General features: G+C 44.5%; 1 protein-coding gene across 5 annotated transcripts in view; it reads left to right on the top strand.

Annotated features, from left to right (window-relative positions):
- Tspan14 (tetraspanin 14) overlaps positions 1-22,690 on the top strand; it is a 55,745-nt gene that overhangs the window by 23,085 nt on the left and 9,970 nt on the right. For 2 of the 5 annotated variants that reach the window (XM_027940013.3, XM_027940012.3), the window contains exons 2-4: positions 4,740-4,837; positions 19,647-19,697; positions 21,249-21,395. In XM_027940013.3, coding sequence (XP_027795814.1) covers positions 4,757-4,837; positions 19,647-19,697; positions 21,249-21,395 — 279 coding nt within the window. In that variant the 5' untranslated portion in view covers positions 4,740-4,756. Of the gene's footprint in view, positions 1-4,739; positions 4,838-6,350; positions 6,402-14,014; positions 14,039-16,372; positions 16,410-19,646; positions 19,698-21,248; positions 21,396-22,690 lie in introns of those variants that run through there. The other 3 variants (XM_071611125.1, XM_071611126.1, XM_071611127.1) reach the window with 3 other exon arrangements.

Raw genomic sequence — 22,690 nt, 5'->3', positions numbered from 1 at the left:
TGCCCAGTTCACTTTTCACACTTCTGAATTGATCAAATATTTTATAGTTGAGCATGTGCTACTTTTCAAATTACAAATGGACAGTGGGGAGGAATCATACAGCTTAATGTAACAGAAGTAGACAGGAGCCCTGTTTATGATGACTGCAGGGCTCGTCACCACCCACCCTGCCCACCCTAGCAGTCGCTTCTATTTACATTTATAACACCAGGGAGGAAATGGTGAGGGTGATAGTGGAAACCTTTTTGGAAAATCACCTAAAGGCTACACACCATGCAACCATTTTCAAGCTCCTGAATTCCACTTTGGCCTTTTTTACCCATGTGCTTACAAATTTGCTCCATCATGCAAACTGTGATGTTCACATTTCATAGTGTGTATTCTTTCTCATGGTTTATTTTCATGAGGCATATTCTTGGTCATGAATTTATTGGTTTAAGGGTATGACCAGATTTTGGGGGTGTTAAATGAAAGGGTAGTAACAGATCTCTTTGCTGCCAGCAAGATACAAACATGCTTGCCAGCAATAGTGGTGGTTATCTTGTTAAATTAAGAAGTGTGAAATAGTATCTCTGGATATTGTTTAAATTTTATTTCCAGCTGGGGGAATATAGCTCAGGGGTAGAGCACTTGTTTCACATGTTCAAGGCCATTGTTTCAATCCCTGGCCTGCAAAAAAATTTAAAAATTAAAATTTCCAGTGACATTATTTTTATCTGTTAATTATATTGATTTTCCATTTCATAATGTTCATAAGTGCTACAGCTGCATATCACTTATTATTTGTTTCCTGTATTATTTTAAAGTTTCTTTTAATCATATGGGAATTTTGAGTAGTCTTGTACTTTTTCCCTGTTGCCTCAGAAAATGAGGCCAGGGACAATGACACATGCCTATAATTCCAGCTACTCAGTCTGAGGCAGGAGGATGGCAAATTCAAGGCCAGCCTGGGAAACTTAGAGAGACCTTGTCTCAAGGTAAAATAGAAAGGGCTGAGTGTAATTCAGTGGGAGAGAGCTTGCCTAACACGTGAAACCCTGGATTCAATTCCAAATACTGTTTAAAAAAAGGATGATTAAACTGGGGTTGTGGCTCAGTGGCAGAGTGCTTGCCTAGCATGTGTGAGGTACTGGGTTCCATCCTCAGCACTACATAAAAATAAACAAATAAAATAAAGGCATTCTGTTCATCTCTAACTACAAAAAGAAGAGGAACCCAAGTTTATTAAAAAAAAAAAAGATAAGATTAACACGGACCTACTGAGATACTCTGTTTTCCAAGACATGCTTATTTAACTCTCCTCAGATTGCTGATATGTTGTCTCAACATTATTAAATAATTCTACCTTTGACCCTGTTTTGAGAAGTTGATGAATTGACAAACATGTGCCTTGTATTTGCTATATAAATATTTTTTATTAATAAGTTCTTGGAATTGAGACAGTTTGAGGTAATAATAATATTTATATGCACACAAAATAGATTTTGGATTCTTCTCTACTGGGTGGTAATTAGTTTTGGAAAAGTTTGTCCATCTACTTGTAGGAAGCCAATATGCTTAGTCGTGTGTGTGTGTGTGTGTGTGTGTGTGTGTACTTTAAGGTAAATGATATAGGTGTTAATGGACACATCACTAATAGAGGGCCAAGTTCTGCTTTCCTTCAGTATGACTTGGTTAGCAGATAAGGTGAGATGCCAATGACCATGTTCACTTTGAAGTCATTTTGGGTTAGGTCTGGCTGTTGGGATTCTCTGACTTGGCTTTGGGCCCCAGCATCTGTGCAAGCAGTTATTTCTTGTTTGGTTATGTGGTTTGTGGGGTGAAGAGAGTAAAGCAGGTGGGGAGAGAAGCCAGGTGCCCTGTGGAAGGAGAATCCATGCTCCACAGCATGAGTCTCCCTGCTGTTTGCATCTCTGTGAGGTTCCCTGTGGGGCATCTGTTCTCCATACTGAACTGGATGGACTTGTAGGAGACAAGGGATCTTCAGGGTGAGATTCCCTGTGTCACCACAGAATAATCATGTCTCAAAGACCCTGGGCAAGTGGAACAGGATTGAGTCACCCAAACTGAATTGGTTTATTTGTTAATTTATTAGTAGTTTCTTTATGGAACTGCAGTCAGGGAGAGAGGGGGGATTCTGATTTGGTTGGCTAAAGGGCACTTTCTGGTGGCAAAAGAGCACTTTCTAGGATTCCTAAACATGGAAGGCCCTTCCGCCTTCCATGTCTTTAAGGCCAGCTCTGGGAAGGGAAGGGCCATCTGCCTTTCAGCCTTCTCCAGGAACCTCAAAAAAGAGGGTACATTTTGCATTCCAAGGAACAGGATTGTCTTGTAGGTTAAAATAAATAAATAAATAAAAGATACAGTTTCTACCACTATTTTCCTGCCTTGTGGTACATTTTCAGCTGAGTTTGCTGTTTTTTGTGATAAACGTAATCAAGTTTTAGGTTTAATTTTTTCCCTACATGTCTGAATCCATCTATAGTCTACCACCAAATATTCCCAAACAAAAACAAAAATTCCCAGTGCTTTGGGGCTCTATAATCGGTGATACAAAAACAGATGGATATTAGTTTCTTTGGGTAGTTAATTGTCTGCAAGGAGTTTTCCTCTCCTGACCCTCAGTCTGTGTGCTGTACCCCAACCAACAAGGCTCTTTTACTTTCAGAGGATCCCCAAAGCAACTGCAGCCCCTACCCAAGCTGATACCTGGTCCTCTGGCTACATGTCTGGAAGCATGTCCCTGTTTTCTGAGGAACTTGTCAATAATGCAGATTCAGGGCCCAGCCAAGACCTACTAAATTGAATTGGGCTGTAGGATGAGAAGTGCTGTAATCTGTATTTGGAATAAATGATCTTAGTACCAGCTGGGGTCATCACTCTAGTGGTATCAGGGACTAGTCAATAAAAACCCTGTTCTAGTTGGAGATACCAAGGCCCCAGGAGGGAAAGCCTTGGTAGGGTCAGGCCATCCTGCTACAGATACCTCTGTCTCTACCTGAGATCCTTGTGCTTCTTCCTGCAGCACCTCACATGTGTCCAGCTATGTTCTAGCCTCTCAAAGGTGTGTCCTTATCACAGAGTCCTTGGGCACTGGGATGGCTGTGCCTCATTCTTACAGGGCAGTTTTGTGGAAGCATTCTTCTAATGGTGGTAGGAGGGTAGGAAAGAGGGCTGCTGGGTGGTTGGCAACTTCCTGGCTAGGTTTTGAGTTCAGACAGACTGGATTCTTCCGACAGGGCATTTACCTCTCTTCCATTCCCTCCTGGGAAGGCGAGAGCAGGGTGAATGAATGGTGGGCTCTAGACAGCCTCTCGGTTCCATACCTTAGGAGGGTTGACTGAGCAGTCGATCCACTTCCAGAGGATTGTGCTTCCTTGTCCCTTCTCTGCACCATTGTCTCAGCAAAGTGGCAGGGCTTCCATGGCTTCTGCCATGTAAGAATTTGAAAGTTGTCAATCTTCACACAATATACAAAGGTGGCAGGTGCTGATTTCTTACTGTCTATTGGAGATGGATTGTGTCCTCACTGGCCATGTTGTTCTGGCCCTGATCCCTGTTCTAGCTGGCTTCCCCTTACTCTGGGAAGGTGGGAGGTGAACAGGGGGCTGGGGAGGGAGCTTTGCTCTGTGAGCTTCAGATCCTGAGCCTGAATGTTAGCTTAGATACCCTCTCCTTCCCCAGCATAAGCCTTGCTTTGGCAGCAGAGATTTTCACCTTCCCCACCACTCCCCACCAGAGAATGGTAGAGGAATTTAGGGATCACCTGGATTATCACTGGGGTTCAAAAAGGAAAAAAGTATAGGTGGGCCAGGCCCTCAGAGTTTTCCCTTGGGACCATCCCCCCTTTTGTATGATTGTGACAGACTTTGGGGAATGGACTCAGATAAAATCAGCAGTTACCACCCTTCAAAATGTAGGTCACAGGGTGTTCCCACAGGGGTTGTATAGTCTAAGCTTTATTATAAGCCCCAAGAAGCCAAAGATGTGGTCGGTCATAGAGAGAAGGCAGAGAAGAAGGGGTGGAGGCAAATGCTGGTAGCTATGGGTTGTCGGGGTCTTTCTACCCAAGCCAGGGTGCTGGGCCTTCATCTCTGTGCAGGCTGAGCTTGGGAAGATAATAGGTAAATGAATATGGAACCTTAGTTCTGGCTTTATGTATTGGCTGTATTTGGATCATGCAAACCTGCCTAACCTTTCATTTCCTCTTCCCAGATGTGACTCTTTGTGGTCAGGCTCTGATTCCTCATTTCTTTGGTTGGCTCTGGAGTGTGGAAGGATATGGAGTGTGGAGTCAGCTGCTCTTGGTGCAGATGTTAGATCTATTATTGCTCTCTTGTCCTTGGGCAAGTCACATGACCTTTCTGAACTCCTGTTTCCTTAGCATGAAGTGGAAAATCAATAGCCAATCGTGAGGTGATAAGCTGAATGTTTGTGATGATTCCAAGCAGAACTCCAGGGACTTAAAAGACGTTTTAAAAATTGTTATTTTCCATTCTTTAAAAATTTCTTCCTAATTTTGTTTGTTTTCAAAAGCCAACCTAATCTGATTTTTACCTCATACATAGCTGATATTAGTAGTAGACTGTGCTTGGACTAGCAAAAGGACAAAAGAGAAACAATTCAGAGATTTCTGGAATCTGTATGAGCCTCAACTTTTTTCTTTTCTTGGGGAGCAGGTTTTGGGCAGATGTCTTAACATTAAACCTGCCCTCTCATCAGTTGCTGTCTCTTTGCAGGTCCTGCTTCTCAGAAGATGCACTATTACAGATACTCGAATGCCGAGGTCAGCTGCTGGTACAAGTACCTCCTCTTCAGCTACAACATCGTCTTCTGGGTAAGTATAGGAGAACAATCATATTTTCTTGTGCAGTCCTTCATGAATAAATCATGATTCTGTGCATATGTTTCATTGTCAAGCCCTGCCTAGGTGAGGCTCTGGAACCAGCAAATGTGATGGGTGAGTCAAGGTGATTGAAAGCTGGATTAAGGGCCCCTAACTCAGCCTTGGGTTTTAGGAAGGCTTGGAGCTCTGGCCCAGGTGCTATCTTTCCTGCCCTCAGAAGGCTCCCAGTGAAATGAAGAGAGTATGGTACTTGTCAATTCAATTCAAATTCAATGTGTATTTGACTGTGTGATGCTTATGGTTTACCAAGAGCAGGATTAGCTTGCTTGGCATTAGAGAGCAGGCAGGGAGAAGCTCCTTGGCTGGGGGTGGCTAGGGAAGAGCATTCTGAGGAGGTGACTTGGGGGCTGAGATCTAACCTCAAACTCAATATTCTCTTGCCTCAGCCTTCCAGATAGTTGGGACTTCAGGAGTGGACCACAGCCCCTGCTATGAATATTAGTGAAGGAACAGCCAAGTGGGAGTCTGGGGGATAAAAGCTCCAGGCAGAGAGAATAGCAGTTGCAAAGATCAAAAGAAGGCCATGTGACTGGAGCCAAGCATGAGTGAGAGGGAGCACAGTGTATGTCAGTTTTCTTTGTCAGTAATCATGGTGGAGGTGAAAGTCTTGGTCATTATCAGAGGAAGTAGTAGCCTAAGAAGAACATCAAAACAAGTGAGCATGTTGACCGAGGAGAGGGAAATTTGGAATATTGAACCCTGGGGTGCCAGAGGCTGGGTGGAGGAGAAAATCCATGCAGAATTGGCTGAGTGGATGGACTAAGGTGAAAGGGAGACAAGGAGAGCTCATGTTATAGAAGTCTCTGAAGTAGAAAGGAGCAATCAGCTATGCCTCATCAAGGTGATGCAGGATGAGGACTGAAAACTGGCAGTGGCTTGGACACCGTAGAGGTGGTTGGTGACCTTGATTGGAGACACTGTGCTCTGGGTGGGAGTGGGGCGGTGATGGAAACTTGGCTGGAGTTGGCCAAAGGAGCCAGCAGAAAGTGAGGGAGTGAAACTGAGACTCTTGGTAGTTCTTTAAAGGAACTTGCCTTAAAGAGAAGAAGAAAAATTGGTCACTGGCTGGAGATGGTGAAAGAGTTGAGATACATCATGTGTGTCTTGCAGTAGAATTGGTCCAAGGAGAGGAACAGGAGGACAATAAGGGACATGATAATTAAAAATGCTTTTAAACCATAAGCCTTTTAATGGTTGAAACCATTAGTATTTGTTATAGTTTAGCTCTTGAAAGTTTAGATTGCAAAGTCCCATGTGTTATAAGCTTGATCCCTAGCCTAGGTGCTGTTCCACAGGTAGGGCCTAGTGGAGGTATTAGGTTATTGAGGGGTTCCCCTGAAGGAGTTAGTGGGACCTGGTCTCTTCTTGTTTCTTTCTTTTGCATTATGGCTGTTAGGTGAATGATTTTGCCATATACTGCCTCCCTGATGTGCTGCTTCTGACCACAGGCTCCAGAACAATGGGCCAAAAGTCATGGACTAAAATCTTCAAATTTGTGAGTCAAAATAAACCTTTTCTCTTTATGAATTGATTATCTCAGGTATTTGTTGCATCAATGGAAAGCTGACTAGCACAGTATCTGTGGATTTGGTGGTTCCTATTTGGACTGGAACTTTTGAAAACAAGGCAGACTCACTAAGACTTCCCAGCTTTTCAATATTGTTTTATATCATCGTCTCCTGGGAATTCATCTCAGTGTGTTCTGTTCTGGAGATCCAATGGCTTGGCCATTGACAGGGGGATCCAATGGCTTGGCCTTTGACCCCAGGTCATTTGCTGTGCTTAGAATAGCCTTTCACAAACAGTGCCATCACTGCTCCTGAAATAGGACATTGCTGGACCTTGCAACTGTTGTTCCTGTGGGTCCCTCCTAATGGGAGAACTGTGCCTTGTCCACATCATGTGTGGCTTCCCAGACCTGCATTGCTCCCTGTCTGGAGGGAAACCTCTGGACCCACCTGGCCTGTTCCCCCACTGCTCCAGGTCAGGTGAATGATAGAGGGCCACCTGGGGTATAGACAGCTTAACACTTGGTACACTGGAGCACTGGCTTCACCCCTGCTGGCTGTTCTGCCTCAGCTTTTTTCCTTCACCTCAGACTGTCATCCAGATTTTTGTAGCTAGAGCAGAGCTGTCCTCAAGCTGCTGTGGCTGAGGGCCCTGGTCATCTCTGTTTCTTCAGGAACTTTTTAAGAACAGATTCTTGGCTCCTGGGGAGCTGTACTCACTTGCCTACTCACACATTATAGCAGCAAATTCAAATAGCAGAGTTCATGAATTCAGGATTGCAGCAAGTCCGCTTAGTGGTTGAAGGGCATTGTAGTGTTATCAGGGTTTTGCAGAGTTGGCAATGTGTGCTGTTGAGAGTTAATCATTTTTCAGTTAGTGTGCACTGGGGCTGAACAGCAGGGAAAAACCAGAAACAGGAAATGAGAGCCTGGTTGGGAAATACAGGTGGGAGACTGGTCACGTTGGTCAGGCCCAAGCTGCCCTGACCCTCCTTGCTAGGTCCTGGCTGGGATTTGCCATCTTCCTCTGTGCAGTGTGGAGTAAGGCCTGAGAATTGAGATGCACAGTCCTCTGTTAAGCTCATGGAGCAGAAAGGAGGATGTCAGGCTACTCTGGGCACCAGGGTGCCAGTCTGGACTCTTCACTGAAACTGGTTGTCTTTGATAAGCCTGGTGTTCTTGTTGTGAAACATTGTTCTCAGCTGCTTGCTGTCTGCCTCATAGGGTTGCAGAAATGTTTCAAATGGTATATCTCTTTAGAGAAATTTTCTTTTTTGAAATGGCTAGAAATACAAAAATAGAAAAATGTAATGAGCCTTACATTCCCGTCATCGGGCTTCAAAATTATCCACTCATAGCTGATCTTAATTTCATTTGTTCCCCCACCCACTCTTTGGATTATTTTGAAGCAAAGTCTGGATAGATGATTTTGCACAGTGTTGGTACTTGTTTTGTTTTGATGATTGAGGTGAGCAGTGGAGGAGGAGGATTGCTCAGTAGGCGGGGATGAATATGCAGAAGGCAGTCTGTTGTTTCTGCAGCCAGTTCTAGGTGATATGACAAATGCAAGCTTTAATTTAGCAGTTTGCCCCCATTGAGCATTATTTTCACAATAATTTTCTTTAAAGATAAACGCCTATAGCACTCTAACATTTTTTGTTAGCTCTTTTTTGACTTTGGAGCTGAGATTTCCCAGGAAACATTAATACATGATTGGGGTAAGAAACATGGATGCCGCTGATGTCTCTCTTCTGTTCTGAATTTCATGTTTCACATAGTGAGAATGGAGCTGGGCTTCCTGAGGGGTCTTATTATAGGGATAGGAAAAATTGCTTCTAGCCAAAATAGTTTTTTGTTTGTTTGTTTGTTTAACAGTACTGGGTAATGCACCTAGGGGTACTTTTCCACAAAGAATTTGAGCTTTCCTGGTTTTGCTGAGGAATTCTCTAGAGCTGCATTCCTAGCTCTTTCTGGATTTTATTTTGAGACAGGGTCTTGCTAAGTTGCCCAGGTTGGCCTCAAACTTGTGATGCGCCTGTCTCACCCTCCTGAATCATTGGATTTATGGGCACTGCAACACCTGGCCCAACAATAGCATTTTGAGAGTATGAGCATTTTTTACTTTTTAAATTGTGGTTTAGTTAGGCTAGACTTGTTTGCCGTGCAAAATCTTCAGCTCAGGGAAACGAAAAATCAAAATCACAGTGAGATACCACTTCACATCTATGTCTGTTCTTTAAGAAAAAAAAAAAAAAAAAAAAACCCAAAACAACCCAAACTAAATGCTAGGAAGGATGCGGAAAAATTGGTGCCCTTGTCCACTGTTGGCAAGGATGTAAAATGTTGCAGCTGTGATGGAAAACAATATAGTGGCTCCTCATGAAATTAAAAATGGAATTACCATGTGATCTAACAATTTCAGTTCTAGGTATAGACTCAAAAGAATTGAAAGCAGGATGTTGAAGGGAGATGTGTATACCCACATTCATAGCAGCATTATTCACCATAGCCAAAGGTGGAAACAGCCCAAGTATCCTTTGATGATTAGGTAAATAAAATGTGGCACATAAATGCTGTAGTGTCTTATTCATCTTAATATAGGTGAACTTTGGGTACATTATGTTAAGTGAAATAAGCCAGATGCAAAAAGGACAAATTGATTTCACTTAAAAGACAAACCTATGATTCTACTTATGTTACCTGGAGTAGTCAAAAATCATAGAGAAAGTGGAATGTTGGTTGCCAAGGAGTGTGGGAGAGAGAATGGGGGAGTGTCTGAGTCCATTTGTGCTGCTCTAACAAATTACCACAAGCTGGGTACTTATTGAAAAGAGATGTTTATTTGCCTCATGGTTCTAGAAGTCAAGAAACCCACGCTCGGGTCCGCATCTGTTGAGGGCCATCTTGCTGCCTCACAACAGGGCAGAGGCATCACATAGGCAAGAAAGAGGGCAAGACTAGCAGAACTTGTTTTTGTAACAAACCCATTCTGGTGATAATGAATTAACCTAACCACTCCTAAAGGTCCTGTCTCTCAACACTGCTGCTTTGGGTAGTAAGCTTCCAGCACATCAATTTCAGGGAACACATTCAAGCGTAGCAAAGAGTTACTATTTGATGGTACAGACATTCAGTTATGTGAAATGAATTCTGTGGATGGATGGTGGTGGTGGTTGCACCAGACTGTCATCTACTTAATACCACTGAAATCCACACTCATGTTGTAAATTTTACCACAATTTAAAAATTTTTAAATTTTTTTAAAAAACTCACTTTGGCTTGCAGAGGGAGGGAAGTTGGGAGAAGATTGTGTTGGAGGAACCATGTATGGCCCTCTGTATAGTGTTTTTTTTTTAAATTTATTAGTATATTATTGGTACATTTATTGGTAATTATATGTATTAGTAGGATGTGTTGTTACATATTCATACATGCACACAACATGATTTGGTCAGTTTCATTTCCAGTACTTTCCCTCTCCTTTCTCTCCTTCCTCCCCTGGTTCCCCAAGTGTAGTATTTTAAGAATATTCCTGTCTTCACTACTGAGAAGATGTAGTACCTATTTCTCTCCAAGTATTATATAATAAACTTTTATTATTGCATGAGGTTCAAGAAGGCTCAACAAGGCAGCCAAGGATTACTGCATTCCCCCTGCTCCACCCGCTCGTGGTTTCATGTCCTTGTGAGCAGAATCCTCCCTTTCTTGAGGTCTGCATTTTCACAGCAGCATCACCTGGTGTAGAACATTCTTGGTTGTGACATAGTCTTTGTGATTATATTTGTTTTAGAGAATCCCATATTGGACTTTTAGGTTGTTTTCAGTTTTTTTTTTCCCCATCCTAGATAAGGATGTAGTGATTATTTTTTTATAATACAGAATTCTTCCTTTTGGGGAAAGGAGGGAAGTCGTTTGCCAGGATAGATTCCCAGGAGTGACATTAAGTTGGTCAGAAGGTGTATACATTGATTTGACCTGCCTGACATACTTATAGAGTCAAAACTACTTTTTCAGAAAGCCTGCTCCAGTTCACAGGAAATAGACTGCCTTATCTTTGGGTGTAGGTAGACGTGCGTGTTTTTATACTGAGCCTTGCCAGGGCAAAGGGCAAGGACTACTCAGAGTCACCAGGGGAACTTGAGGCATAGCCAAGGGTGCTGGATCTCTGCAGGGCTGTAGCCCCTGCCCTCCTCACACAGGCCTGAATGAAGCAGAGTAGGGATCACAGAGGAAGGGATATCCAGGATGCACCAAGATTCTTGCCGGGTCATATGGTTATTGAACACTCACAGGGTATTTTCAAGGTGAAGTAACCTGGTATGTGTGTGTACAGTTTGATGACAATTCAGTGGGCCATACAACCACCATCATCAAAATGAAGATGTGAAACATTTCTGTCACTCCAGAAGCTTCCTTTGTGTCTTCTGCAGTCCCTTCCTCTACACCCCTTCCCCAGGTCACAATCAGTCTGCATCCCCTTGCCATAAATTAGACTCAACTCTTTTATCTTTGACTTCTTAAAAGATAGTAGAATGAATCAGATATTATCAGCTTGTATGATTACATGACCAGTGTAACTCTACATCGTGTACAACCAGAATAATGAGAAGCTATACTCTATTTATGTATGATGTGTCAAAATGCATTCTACTGTCATGTATAACTAATTAGAACAAATACAAAAAAATGTTAGGTGATTTTGTTTTTAATGTTTTTAATTCCAATGATTTTAAAAAATCTTTTATAATTACTTTTTACTTTTATTTTTCAAAAACTAAAATATGCATAACAAAATTTATCCTTGTAACCATTTTTAAGTTCATTGGCACTAAGCACATTCACATTCTTATCCAACCATGACCGCTATCTATTTCCAGTTCATTGACTGCTGTTCTTTTATTTATTATTTCTCACCTCTATTTGGAACTATTTTGCTTTTTTCTTAGCCTTTGAAGGTAGAAGATTAAATCACTGGTTTGAATTTCTCTTGTTTTCTAGTATAAGAATTTGAAGCTGTATATTTTGTGCATCCCACACATTTTGAAATGTTTTCACTTCATTTGGTTAAAATATTTTGTAGATGCATATTGTACATGTAGTTTATCTTTCCCCACCCTCAGGTTTGTTTCAGAAGTTTCTCTTAGCCAGGCATAGTGGTGCACTCTTTTAACCCCAGCTACTTGGGACGGGAGGTTGAGGCAGGAGTATTGAAAATTCAAGGATAGCCTGGGTAACTTAGTGACACCGGCTCTCAACAACAACAACAACAAAATTCTGGGGATATAGTTCAGTGATAGAGTGCCCAGTGTTCAATCCCCAGTATTTAAAAAAAAGTTTCTCTTTTCTACTGTATTGTATTGTACAGTGTGGTTTTCTTTGTATTTAATCTGTTTGAGGTTCATTAGACCTTTGGGATTTGTGAAGATGTAATTTTATCAAATCTGGGAATATTGTGATCATTATTTTTTCAAATGTGCTCCCTCCCTCCCTTCTTTTCTGGGTGTTGTCCTGTAGACCATGGAGATTGTGTTTAGTTTTTCTTGTTTTTCCTTCTTTCCTTTAGTCCGTATAGTTGCTTTGTCTTCAAATCCACGTATCTCTTCTTTTTTAATTGGTTGTTTAATTGGTTGTTAAATACATCCAGTGAATTCTTTACTTCTCATGTTATATTTTCTATTTCTTGTACTAGTTCCATTTGTGTCTTTTAAATATCTGTGTCTTTCCTTATCTTTTTATATTTTTCTTTAGATCTATAAACATATGTAAAATATCTATTTTAAAGTCTTTGTCTTGCTAATTCCATCTTCTCTGTCATTCCTGTCTCATATTTACTGATTTTTTCCTTGTTGTATGTAGATCACATTTTTATTCTATCTAGTACCTTTTGATTAGATGCTTAGTTTTTCCACCCAAATATTCTTCCATTAATCATTTGAAGACTTTTGTGTTTGAAATCTTTTGTTAAATATGTGAGTTTCATTTCTGCTGTTAATATGTAGTTGTAGACAGTTCTTATTGTGTAATATTTAGTTGTAGAAATATGTCATTTTGGGTTATTTATAGTTTTAAGTTATCTGTTAATGTAATATAAAATCTGGACACCAGTATATGGGGGTATCCCAGGCTTCATATGGCTGAGTTAAAGGAAATCCTGTCTTTCATCTCTAGGTCCAGATGACTTTAATGTGATAGATTAGTGCTGGGCTTGGCACACCATGGCTTGCAGGCCAAACCTGGTTTTCCGCCTATTTTGCACATATCATTTTATTGGAACACAGCCATGTCAGTTCATTTATTTGTCTTTAACTGTTTTCCCACTGTAACAGCAGAGTTGAGTGCTTGCAACAGAGATCATCCAGCACACAAAGCAGCGAGCATTTACTTTTTGGCCCTGGTTTGGAGTCTTGGGTTTCCACCCACCGTTAATCACTATGATCTGTGACAGTGATGGCAGCAACTGGGGTGGAGGTTCCCTCCACCCGCTTTCCTGTGGCGCTGCCTGTAGCCTCCCTTGGATGACTATCCCCTCGCCTTCCTTCCTTGACAGATTCCTGGGTGGGGCTTGGTGGAACCAGCTCTGTGTTATCAGAGGTCACAGAGACAGATGTGGAAACTGCCTCTGGATCCCTCTGCCCAGTCCTTGCCCTTCCTCTTTGGGACCCTCACATGGGTTCACTGAAAGGGCATGTGTTTCTTGTTGTCAGACCCACCCTTCCGGCAAGAGGAAATGCTGGTGTGTGATAGATAAGCTTTGTGGCCCAGGCAAGGCATCTCCTTCCTGGGCACTGTTTCCCCCTATAATGAAGAAGCTGAGCTCCAGTCTTCATTCTGGTTTTCAAATCTTCCAAACTCCCTCTAAGAAGTGGGGGTTAGTTCAGATTCATCTAATACGAGACTACTTTGAAAGGGAGATTCCCTGCTCTGTTTAGAGCTCAGAGTGGTCCCAGTCTTGAGGGGCAAGGCCTTCTAACCTTGATGAATATCTCATGAATCCTCCTTCAGCCCACTAGGCTTTCAGAGTTGAGTTTGGATTTGGGGTCTGTGTCCTCTGGCAACCTTTCTGGCCTCTAATTCAGTTGATTCATTGGCATTTCAAGAAGCAACAAGGATTTCTGGTGTTTACCAGGCCTGAACTCGGATTCCCTATTTTGGAGAGTACCAAGGCCAAGGGCTTTGCACCTGGAAAGATTGAGGGGTGCAAGGCTTAGTGGAGGTGCTTAGGCTCTTTGCTCATTTTTCAGATAGGCAAACTGAGCCCCAGGAGAGGGATGGCTTGCTCAAAGCCAAAGAGTATGTTAGGACAGAACGGAGGCTCAATTCTAGCTTCTTCCACTCACTCTCCGTCCTGTTTTCTTCCATCATCTTTTCCTGCCTCATGTGAAAACCTCCAGAAAGCCCCATCCCTGAGCTCTGCATTTTTGTTATCTTCAGAAGCCCAATGAAGCAGGTATATCTGGAAAGAAAGACCTCAACTTGGGACAGAGACTAGGGCGGAAGCTGCTGGGGTGGGACTCAGTGTCTTTAGTGCAGTAGGTGCTTGTGGTGTTGCTCTGAAGGATCTTCTATTCCTCTGCTCTGCCTGCACCTTGGAGACCAGGCTTCTTCAGCTGGGGTCTGCCCCAGGGTAAGCATGCCACAGGAGGCTAAAACCTACAACCTTCCTGTGATCAAGGAAAGGGTCATCCTTGTTGTGTAGAGGAAATGAGGCTCAGAGAAATTCCTAGAAGTGCATGTGGTCCTGTTGCTAGGATATTCCAGAGCAGAGACGAGACTCAGAGCACACTGGCCTATGCCATTAGTTCAGCACTGCTCTGAACCACCCCATCTTTTGGTATCTCAGCCTTGTGTTTCCTTCCATTATCTCTGAGACACCCATAGGAGGCCCAGGGGAAGGAAGGGACTTTGTGAATGTTAGACTGAGTCAGCAACAGGGTTGTGCAAGAACCAGGGACCAGAGGACAGAGTCCTGTTGCCCTGTTGTTGGTGGTTCTCCTTGAGCCTGATGAGGAAAGGCCTCTGGGGCCTGCAGGAGTTGTCTAAGTGCTTTCACACGTGCTTAAAGGAAATCTTGCAAGGACTAAGTTCATTAAATCCTGGGTAAGAGGCTGCTATTGACTACTTGGAGTTGGAATTGTCTCTTCCAGGCCAACAGGGCCTGGCCAGCTGTTTATACTTCTGCTGGGACTGGATCCCTCTTGGGTAAACTGCCACAGGCTTCCTCAGGTGGTGAAGGAATTCCTTGTAGCTTATAGGACAAGGAAGGAGTGTACCAGCCCAGAGCACCCACAAGCAGACCTCTTACTTCTATGATATGGGCCTTTGGCTAAGGAGGAAAGGTCAATTCTGAATGTTTTGATGATCCCTAAAGAAGCCCTGCTCCCTTATCATCTGCCCTGGTTGGAACAAAGACTCCTTTAATAGGCGCCTCCTCATCACATAGCTATGTTTTGTTGTCTTTGAAGTTGCAAAGCCCAAATGCCCCTCTGTGGCATCATACCACTGGGCTCCCATGTGACTGTCAGTTCTGAAATCACATGTTATCAGGGTCAGAGACACTCAGATTTGGTTCTTAAGTAGCACCAACTAGTTCTGTGACCTTGAACAATTGATTAAGTTGCTCTGCATCTGAACTTTCCATCTGATAAATGAAGGTGATAAGAGCAGTGTTGGAGTATGTAGAAGGTCTCTTTTGGTGTTTAAGTGTTTAACAGTGTGAAGGAAAGGGTGGGGCTATAGGCCTGGTGACCATAGCAGTATATGTGTCCAGTGATCCAAGCAGACTGAAGGTTGGACTTACTTTGGGCTTGACTGGAGTTGGATCCCTACTTGAGGAGATTCAATTGGGTCATGTAAGAAGAACAAAGAAGGCTGCTCTGAGACTGGGGGTCACCCAGCAGAGCCATTGCTCCCAGAAGGTTAGCAGCTAGGGAACACGACCCAGCCCAGACCCACATAATCTGCTCCAGAGTTCAAGGATCATGATTGTTGGTCCACAAAGTTCCAGCTTTGGGCCAGTATTCATTGAACCCATGATCTGACATGTGACCCCTAAGTTCCCATCTTTCTTATGTGAGTTAACTTTAGTTCTTCCTCTAAAACAAAATTGGGGGGGGAACAAGCTCTTACTCTTAAAGCCTAGTCATTGTGCAGGGAAGGAGAACTGTGCTGCAGTGATGGGGACCGGGCTTCTCTATGGCTTTCCTAGGGAGCCTTGGAAAACAGTGATGAATGGAACAGCCATGAACAGGAGCTGCCTGCCCGGCACAGCTTGGGCATGAGGATTTTGGTATCCACAGAAGTTCCTGGAACCAGTTTCTCTCAATTTCTGAGGGGCAGTTGTATTTTCAAAGGATCATTCTAGTTGCTTGGAGGCTTGTGAGGAAACCCCTGCAGGATCCAGACCTGAGCAGGTAGATCAGCAGTGAATGCTGGCTTCTGTTACGGAGAGTTGAGGATCTTTCTGGAGGACTTGTCCTTTGTGTGTGTTAGCAGTGCAAGCTTCCTTGCATCAGTTTAGTTACCTGGAGGAAGAATTCAAACAGCATCTCAGCATGAATTCAGCAAGACATAGACATATAGGTGGAGCTGAGGCTGGTCTTACTATGGGGAAAGATAGATGTAGAACATGGGGTGAGGAGTGAACTGTGAGATCAGTGAATGCAGAGATCAGGAAAGGGGAGGTCTGCATGGCTGTCAGTTGAGTACTTCAAGGCTGACTTCATTCACTGGTCCACATGTCACTGGGAGCTGGGTGGACTTTGCAGAAAGCAGGGCTGGGAAAGTCTGTTGGGAACACTGGATGGGGGATAGTGCTAGTCGGCCAACAGGCTCTGTTCTGCTCTGATTCTCTGCTGATGCCCCTGTTTAGGGCTACACCATAAACCTGGGCCAGGCTGGGTTCTTTCTTGGCTCCTTGAAGTAGATGATTTCCACAAGTGTGCCTGGGAGGAGAGCCAGAAGCACCACAGGCTGGGACTGCCTATCCTTGCAGCCTGGTAAGGTTCTTACAAGGGCCTGTTCTGCACCTACATGCCAGGTCCTTCTCCATGTTGCTGGGATACACCCCTGAACAGCACAGACAGCCTATCTGATCTAGGTTCAGTGCAATAAAGTAAATCAGGCAAAAGGAGATTTCCAAGTGATGGACAGGGAGCTGTTCTACATATGATGGTAAAGGTAGCATCCCTGAAGAGGTGAAATTTGAGGAGACCTGCCTGAAAGAAATGAGGAGGAAGCCAGGAATGGATACAGACAAAGAACATTCTAGGCAGAGGGAACAGTTTCAAGGCTCTGAGCAGGGAATGGGTTCAAGAAACAGCCAGGATGCCAGGGTGGTGGGGAGCAGGGCTGCAATGGGGGTGATGGGCAGGAGGAACGTGTTGCTGGGATGTGGGCTGAAGCCTGGGGCACAGCCCTGTAGGTCGCGGCAGAGTTTGAATTTTATTCCAGGTCTGAAGGGAAGTCATTGGAGAGTTTCAAGGTGGGGAGTCATGTAATCTTACAGTTGTCCTTTGGTATCTGCCAGCTCTACATCTGTGAAAGCCAATCTTGGACAAAAGCTGTTTTTATACAGAATTTATGTTGTATTAGGCATTATAAGTAATCTGAGATGATTTGAAGTATATGGGAGGATGTGCACAGGTTATATGCAAATACTGCACCATTTTATATGAGAGGCTTGGGCATGAGGATTTTGGTATCCACAGAGGTTCCTGGAACCAGTTTCTCTCAATTTCTGAAGGGCAGTTGTATTTTCAAAGGATCATTCTAGTTGCTTGGAGGCCTGTGAGGAAACCCCTGCAGGATCCAGACCTGAGCAGGTAGATAACAGACAGGTGGGAGCAGAGAGGAAAACTGGTCGGATGTACTATGTGTTTTGAAGGTAAAACCAGCAGAAGGTCAATAGTGAGCTGAATACTGGGCAAGGGAGAAAGAAGCATCAAGCACGAAGACAAGGTTTTCTCTTAAACAGAGGAACAGACAGTGGTACCCTTTAAGGAGAAGGTGAGGAGTTGGGGAGGAGCAGAGCAGGGGTGGGAGATCCAGGAGACATTGGAGACGTGTTTTTTCAATTGGAATCTTATCAGATCTTTCAGGTGGACAAGTCAAGGAGACCCTGAGCTGCATGATTAGGGAAGTGGCTATACTGGTCTGGATTGGTGAGTTGGCAGTGTGTTGGACAGCATTTAGTGCTGTGGCAATCATGAGATCACCTAGCAGGCTCAAGGCAGGGCAAAGGACCTAGGACTGAGCTGTGAGCTTCTCCACCGCTTGGTGTGGTCTGAAAGAGGAGTCAGTGAGGGAGACAACCCTTTGCCTTGGTATCTCTGAAGCTGGGTATGCAGGGAAATAGTTGAAGGAGAAATGACTGACTTGATCTCACCTTCCATAAGGTCAGATAAGGTGGGATTAAAGACTAGCTCCAGCTTTGGCAAGAGTGAAGTAAGTATTGAGAACCTTGAGGAGTTGTGGGGTTACCAGTCACTTGTGGGTTTACTTCTCATAGCATTTTGAAACTCCTGGGAAGTGGAGGAAGTGATCATACACCTCATCAAGAAAAACAAAGACATCAATTAGGAAATTGGTGTGAGGTGGGGTGGGGTGATGTGGTAGAAAGGAGCAAGGATGAACCCACAGGAGCATAAGCACCAGCAGCCCGCTGGCCTGTTGGTGGAGTGCAGCACCCAGGATGTACTCGATGAATATTTGAACCAGTGAGTAAGGAACAAATGAATGAATGAACTGAGCTTGGGATGGGGTCCTTCTCCTCACTACCTGCCATTTTGGTTTTGAACTCTCTGGACCCCAGTATTCTGCTTTATAAAATGCAGGGGTTGGGGTTCTGACAGAACTTCTTCAGTTGGGGTTTACAGACCACTGTGGGAACCAACTACTAGAAGCTGTGAACCACCCTCCAATATTCTGTGCAGAATATTGGGAGTGTGTGCATTTTCTGAAAAATGATCTATGATCTGGAAGAGGCTGAGACCTCCTGGGGCTTTCATTAAAGGGCCTGCCTTCCCATTCCAGTCACCTGGGTCTAGTATTGAATAAAACGGCAGAAATAGCTTGAAGCTTGAGAATAAACTTTGGAAAGGTGAGAGTCATAGAGAAATCTAGCCCTGTTATTTATTGTGAGATACTAATAAATGGCAGTGCAATGCCGGTGTGGTATAAAGTAGTTAACAGAAAAACAGGAGGCAGCTTCATTTGCACAGATCATGATGTATTTTCCTTTTATATGGCAGATTCTCCCTGGTTCAGGAACCTGTGTGGTGCATTTGGGTGGGCTCCATTCTCTTGGCCCAGGGAGCAGCTTAGCCCTAGTGGGTTCCTGCAGGTGGGAGACTAGGGTGCTTTTCTTCTGAGTGAGGTCATTGCTTAATGCAGGCTTATTTTAATTCATTAGCTAGTAACCCAGCACCTCCTGAGCATATGTGTATTTTGTGTTACATGTAAGTGCCCTGGGGAGGGGGCTCAACTCTAGCCAGCAGCTGGCCTGGGTAGCTTATGGCTGAGTTTGAATACAGTGCTGGAGGCCTGAGGTGGGGAGCGTACTTGATGCTGGGCTTTGCTCTCCATGCCCCCACCTACACTGGAAACCTCTAATGCTCCTGGGGCACAAAGTCCTCTTACACACTGAGAGTGCCCTGAAATGAACCTGGGTGGGGGTAGGTGTGGCAGAATATAGAAGGAACAGGGTAGAGCTTGACTGCACAGTCTCTCTAGGACCTAGTCTGCCCTGAGGCCTTTATCTCTTCTCTGGGTTGTGGGGCCATCTGGTGTTGGAAGAGTTTGTCATACATTCAGGAGTACACGCTAGTTATCTGCAGAGCCTCCTTGTCCTTTTCCTGGGGTAGAAGCCCCTATCATCTGCAAGGTTGAGGATTTTTTTTTTTCTTTTTTTTGCTACTGGAGATTGAACCCAGGGGTACTTTACCACTGAGCTATATCCCCAGCACTTTTTATTTTTTAATTTGAGATAGGGTCTCTTTAAGCTGGTTAGGGCCTTGGTGAATTGCTGAAGCTGGCCTTGAACTTGCAATTCTTCTGCCTCAGCCTCCAGAGCTGCTAGGGTTATAGGTGTGTGCCATCATGCCCAGAAGGGCCTAGGATCTTGGGAGCTAGAAGCATCCTGACTAGCATGTGGTCTTTGCTGTGAGAAGCATGTTTATGGTGCTGGCTTCTGATCTAACTTTTCTTCTCTCTTTCTCCCCACTGTTCCTGCTCAGTTGGCTGGAGTTGTCTTCCTTGGAGTTGGACTCTGGGCATGGAGTGAAAAGGTAGGTAGAACCCTGAGTACCAGGAGACCAAAACTAGATTCATTCTGCTTGAATTATCCCCTCCTCCTGTCTGTTTCTTGACAAGGAACATTTCCTGTGCAAAGTAAAGATCCACAGAACCCTCCTGAGGCTGGCTCTGCCTTGGGCAGTGCAGGGAGGGGTGGTCAGTGCTGGTTTTCTGAGCTCTGTGAATGTGGAGAAATTTCTGTTGCTGCAGCCTGGAGTGGCCCTGGGCTTGCCTGCAGCTATGCCCAGAGTGGGCCTGGGGTTGCCTGCCTGACCCTGTATGCTTCAAGGGCAAGTGAGCAAGTCCCAAACACAGTTGTGTTTATTCCTGGAGCTCTTGTCCTCGCCTACAGAAGTCTTGAGAACAGGAGCAGGGCTTGGTTGCATGCCCTCAGGCACCCTATGTGGTGGGAGCAGGTCTTTAGGTATCTTTGGACCTCTTTGCCAAGCCTGGGTGAGAGAGGTGAGAAAAAGAGACCAGTATGTAACGGTCTGCAAGGACAAAGATCAGTTGGAGCTGTGGTGTTGTCTTTGTCCTTGGCAGTTTGGTGCTGGGGAGGTGATGAGGGCGGAAATCCCTGCCAGGGCACCAAGGGAGGTAGAGAGAGAAGCTAGGTGGAGGAGAAAAACTTAAGAGCCCTCTGTTCCTTCAGTGGAAACTGCCTTTGTTTCCAGGAGGAGACAGGAGCACTTAGGTTTATGGGATTTCCTGCCCCATAGCCTTAGGAACTGGATGAGTCCTGCCCTTGGGTTTGGACATCTTCAGGTTAGCCTGGGAACCCTAACGGGGCAAGAACTACAGTGCAGTGTCCCTTTGCCCCACTGACCTGGAAGCCAGTGCAACCTGTGACTTGTAGTGCCACTGTGTGGCCACCTCTGGGACTGCAGCAGTTTGCTTAGCTAGCTGTCTGCACTAGGCAGAGCACCTGGTCTGGCTGTCCTCTTCTTCATTCTCCTTTGAATCTCATAGAATTGCTGTGTCATTGTGGGTCACACTAGCCACATATGACTATGTGTTTCTATTTAATTGAAATTAAACACAAATGAAAATTCTTCAGTGTCCCTAGCCACATTCCAAGCACCCAGAAACGGTTGTTACCAATTTGGACAGTGCAGGTACAGAACACCTCCACTATCACAGGTAGTTCTGTAGGCAGCACTGCTGCACCTCTTCCCTTGCTAGGTGCATTTTCCACAGAATGTTCATTTTGAGGCTGCTTTGGACAGTCAACCACAGCATTTTGCTTTCCATTGGGCCTGTCAGAGACACCCAATAGGCTATAAAGGAAGCCTTGGGTCTGCCTCCCAGGAACTGAGCTTCAGTGGAGTCCAGGAGGTTGTGACCCTCCTGTGAGGGTCTCAGGACTGAGGTGGTCAAGAATCTGTTCGCCTGATGTGCCTCTCATTGGGTAGTCAGGGCCATATTCTGCCTGGCTTTTAATGATAGAACTGAGCTCTGAGAGGCAGGTCTCTGGACAGCCCAGCTAGAGTCCCCTTGAGTCCCCTTCAAGGCTGATGCTACCCTGCTTTCTCTGCCTTTTTCAGGGTGTACTGTCTGACCTCACCAAAGTGACTCGGCTACATGGAATAGACCCCGTGGTGCTGGTCCTGATGGTGGGCGTGGTGATGTTCACACTGGGGTTCGCTGGCTGTGTGGGGGCCCTACGGGAGAACATCTGCCTGCTCAAGTTTGTGAGTGGCCCCAAAGATGGGGGTGGGATGTGACAGAGGTAGGGGTAATAGGGGGTAGGGGTACTGGCTCAGCTAAGAAGGCCTATATGTTACCTAGTGTGAGTCACTTTGTACCCTACTGCCTCATTGAGTGGTAAGATTTTAGGGAAAAAAATCCAGATGAGCTGGTTCCTTTCCCCAGGAGAAGTGGGGCTCCTCTGGTTTTCAGCTCCTGGTGGGAGGAAGTGCTTATAAGCAGCTCCACTCCCCCTCTTTGCCTTTTATCTCCTCTCAGAAGTTCTGGAGGAATTGTTTGTTTGCTACTCACCTTTGCCCTTCCTGGCTAAGATCAAAAGATGTTGTCAGTAACATTAAGAAATCATTTCCCTCCTCCAGGGTGTGTGAATCTGTTGGATGTGCAATGTAGAATCTTTAATTTCCTGGTAGAACTGCGAGTTACTAAGAGTTTAGTTTTATATTTAGATACAAATTCATTTTTAAACGCATTCAGTTAAAATTAAATAGCACCTGGTGGGGAAAACACATTAAGGTTTTTTACAATATATTATTTGTTGAGTTTATTAGGTCAAGCTTTCTCTTTCCTGGGCTTAATTTAAAAAGCAAAGCACATATTTTTTTTCTATTTTTTCCCTCTTAAAAATACTATGTTTAGTATCTTGCTTCCATGGGAACAGGGAGTACATTTGGAGGGCCTGTGTATATGCATGTTCCTATGCCTACATGCTGGTACTTCTCCATCTTGCTTTGAAAGGCTCCTCCAAATTTGTCAGTGGTGGTAAAGCTGTTTAGTGGCCTTTGTGTCTGTGAGAACACAGGCTTTGCACACTGAAAGTCTCTGGTGACAGAGGTGGATGTGGATCTATGGCTGCAGAGGGGCCCTGTAGAATGCCACTATTTGTGGCTTGTCACAGACATATCTCAGGAAAGGTCTGTATGTGGCTATCATGCTCACATACAGAGTGGGTACTGATAACATTGGTGCCTCCAGAGTGGTAAGACTGCCAGGGAACTAGATGTCCTGTGTGAGTTACGTGACTGCAGACAAACTATGTACCTGAGTGAGCCTCAGTTTCTTCATCCTTAAGGTTGGGGTGATAAATCCGATTTCTAGAAATTTGGATGATTGTGTATGTGTGGAGAGTGGTCAGGTAATGTCTGGGCCCAGACTTTGTCCCAGAGGAGCTGACAACCTTGTGGTAGGACAGCCATTCACTCCCTATTACGGTTTCCTTCTTTTGAGGGAGGAGGGCTGCTTCATAACAGTGACTGGCACGTTGGCCTAGAGCCCTCTCATC

The sequence above is a fragment of the Marmota flaviventris genome, chromosome 4 (genome assembly GCF_047511675.1).
Source record: "Marmota flaviventris isolate mMarFla1 chromosome 4, mMarFla1.hap1, whole genome shotgun sequence".
Classification (NCBI taxonomy): Eukaryota; Metazoa; Chordata; class Mammalia; order Rodentia; family Sciuridae; genus Marmota; species Marmota flaviventris.
Note: the sequence above shows the minus strand (reverse complement) of the source record. Positions and strands in the feature narration are given on the sequence as shown.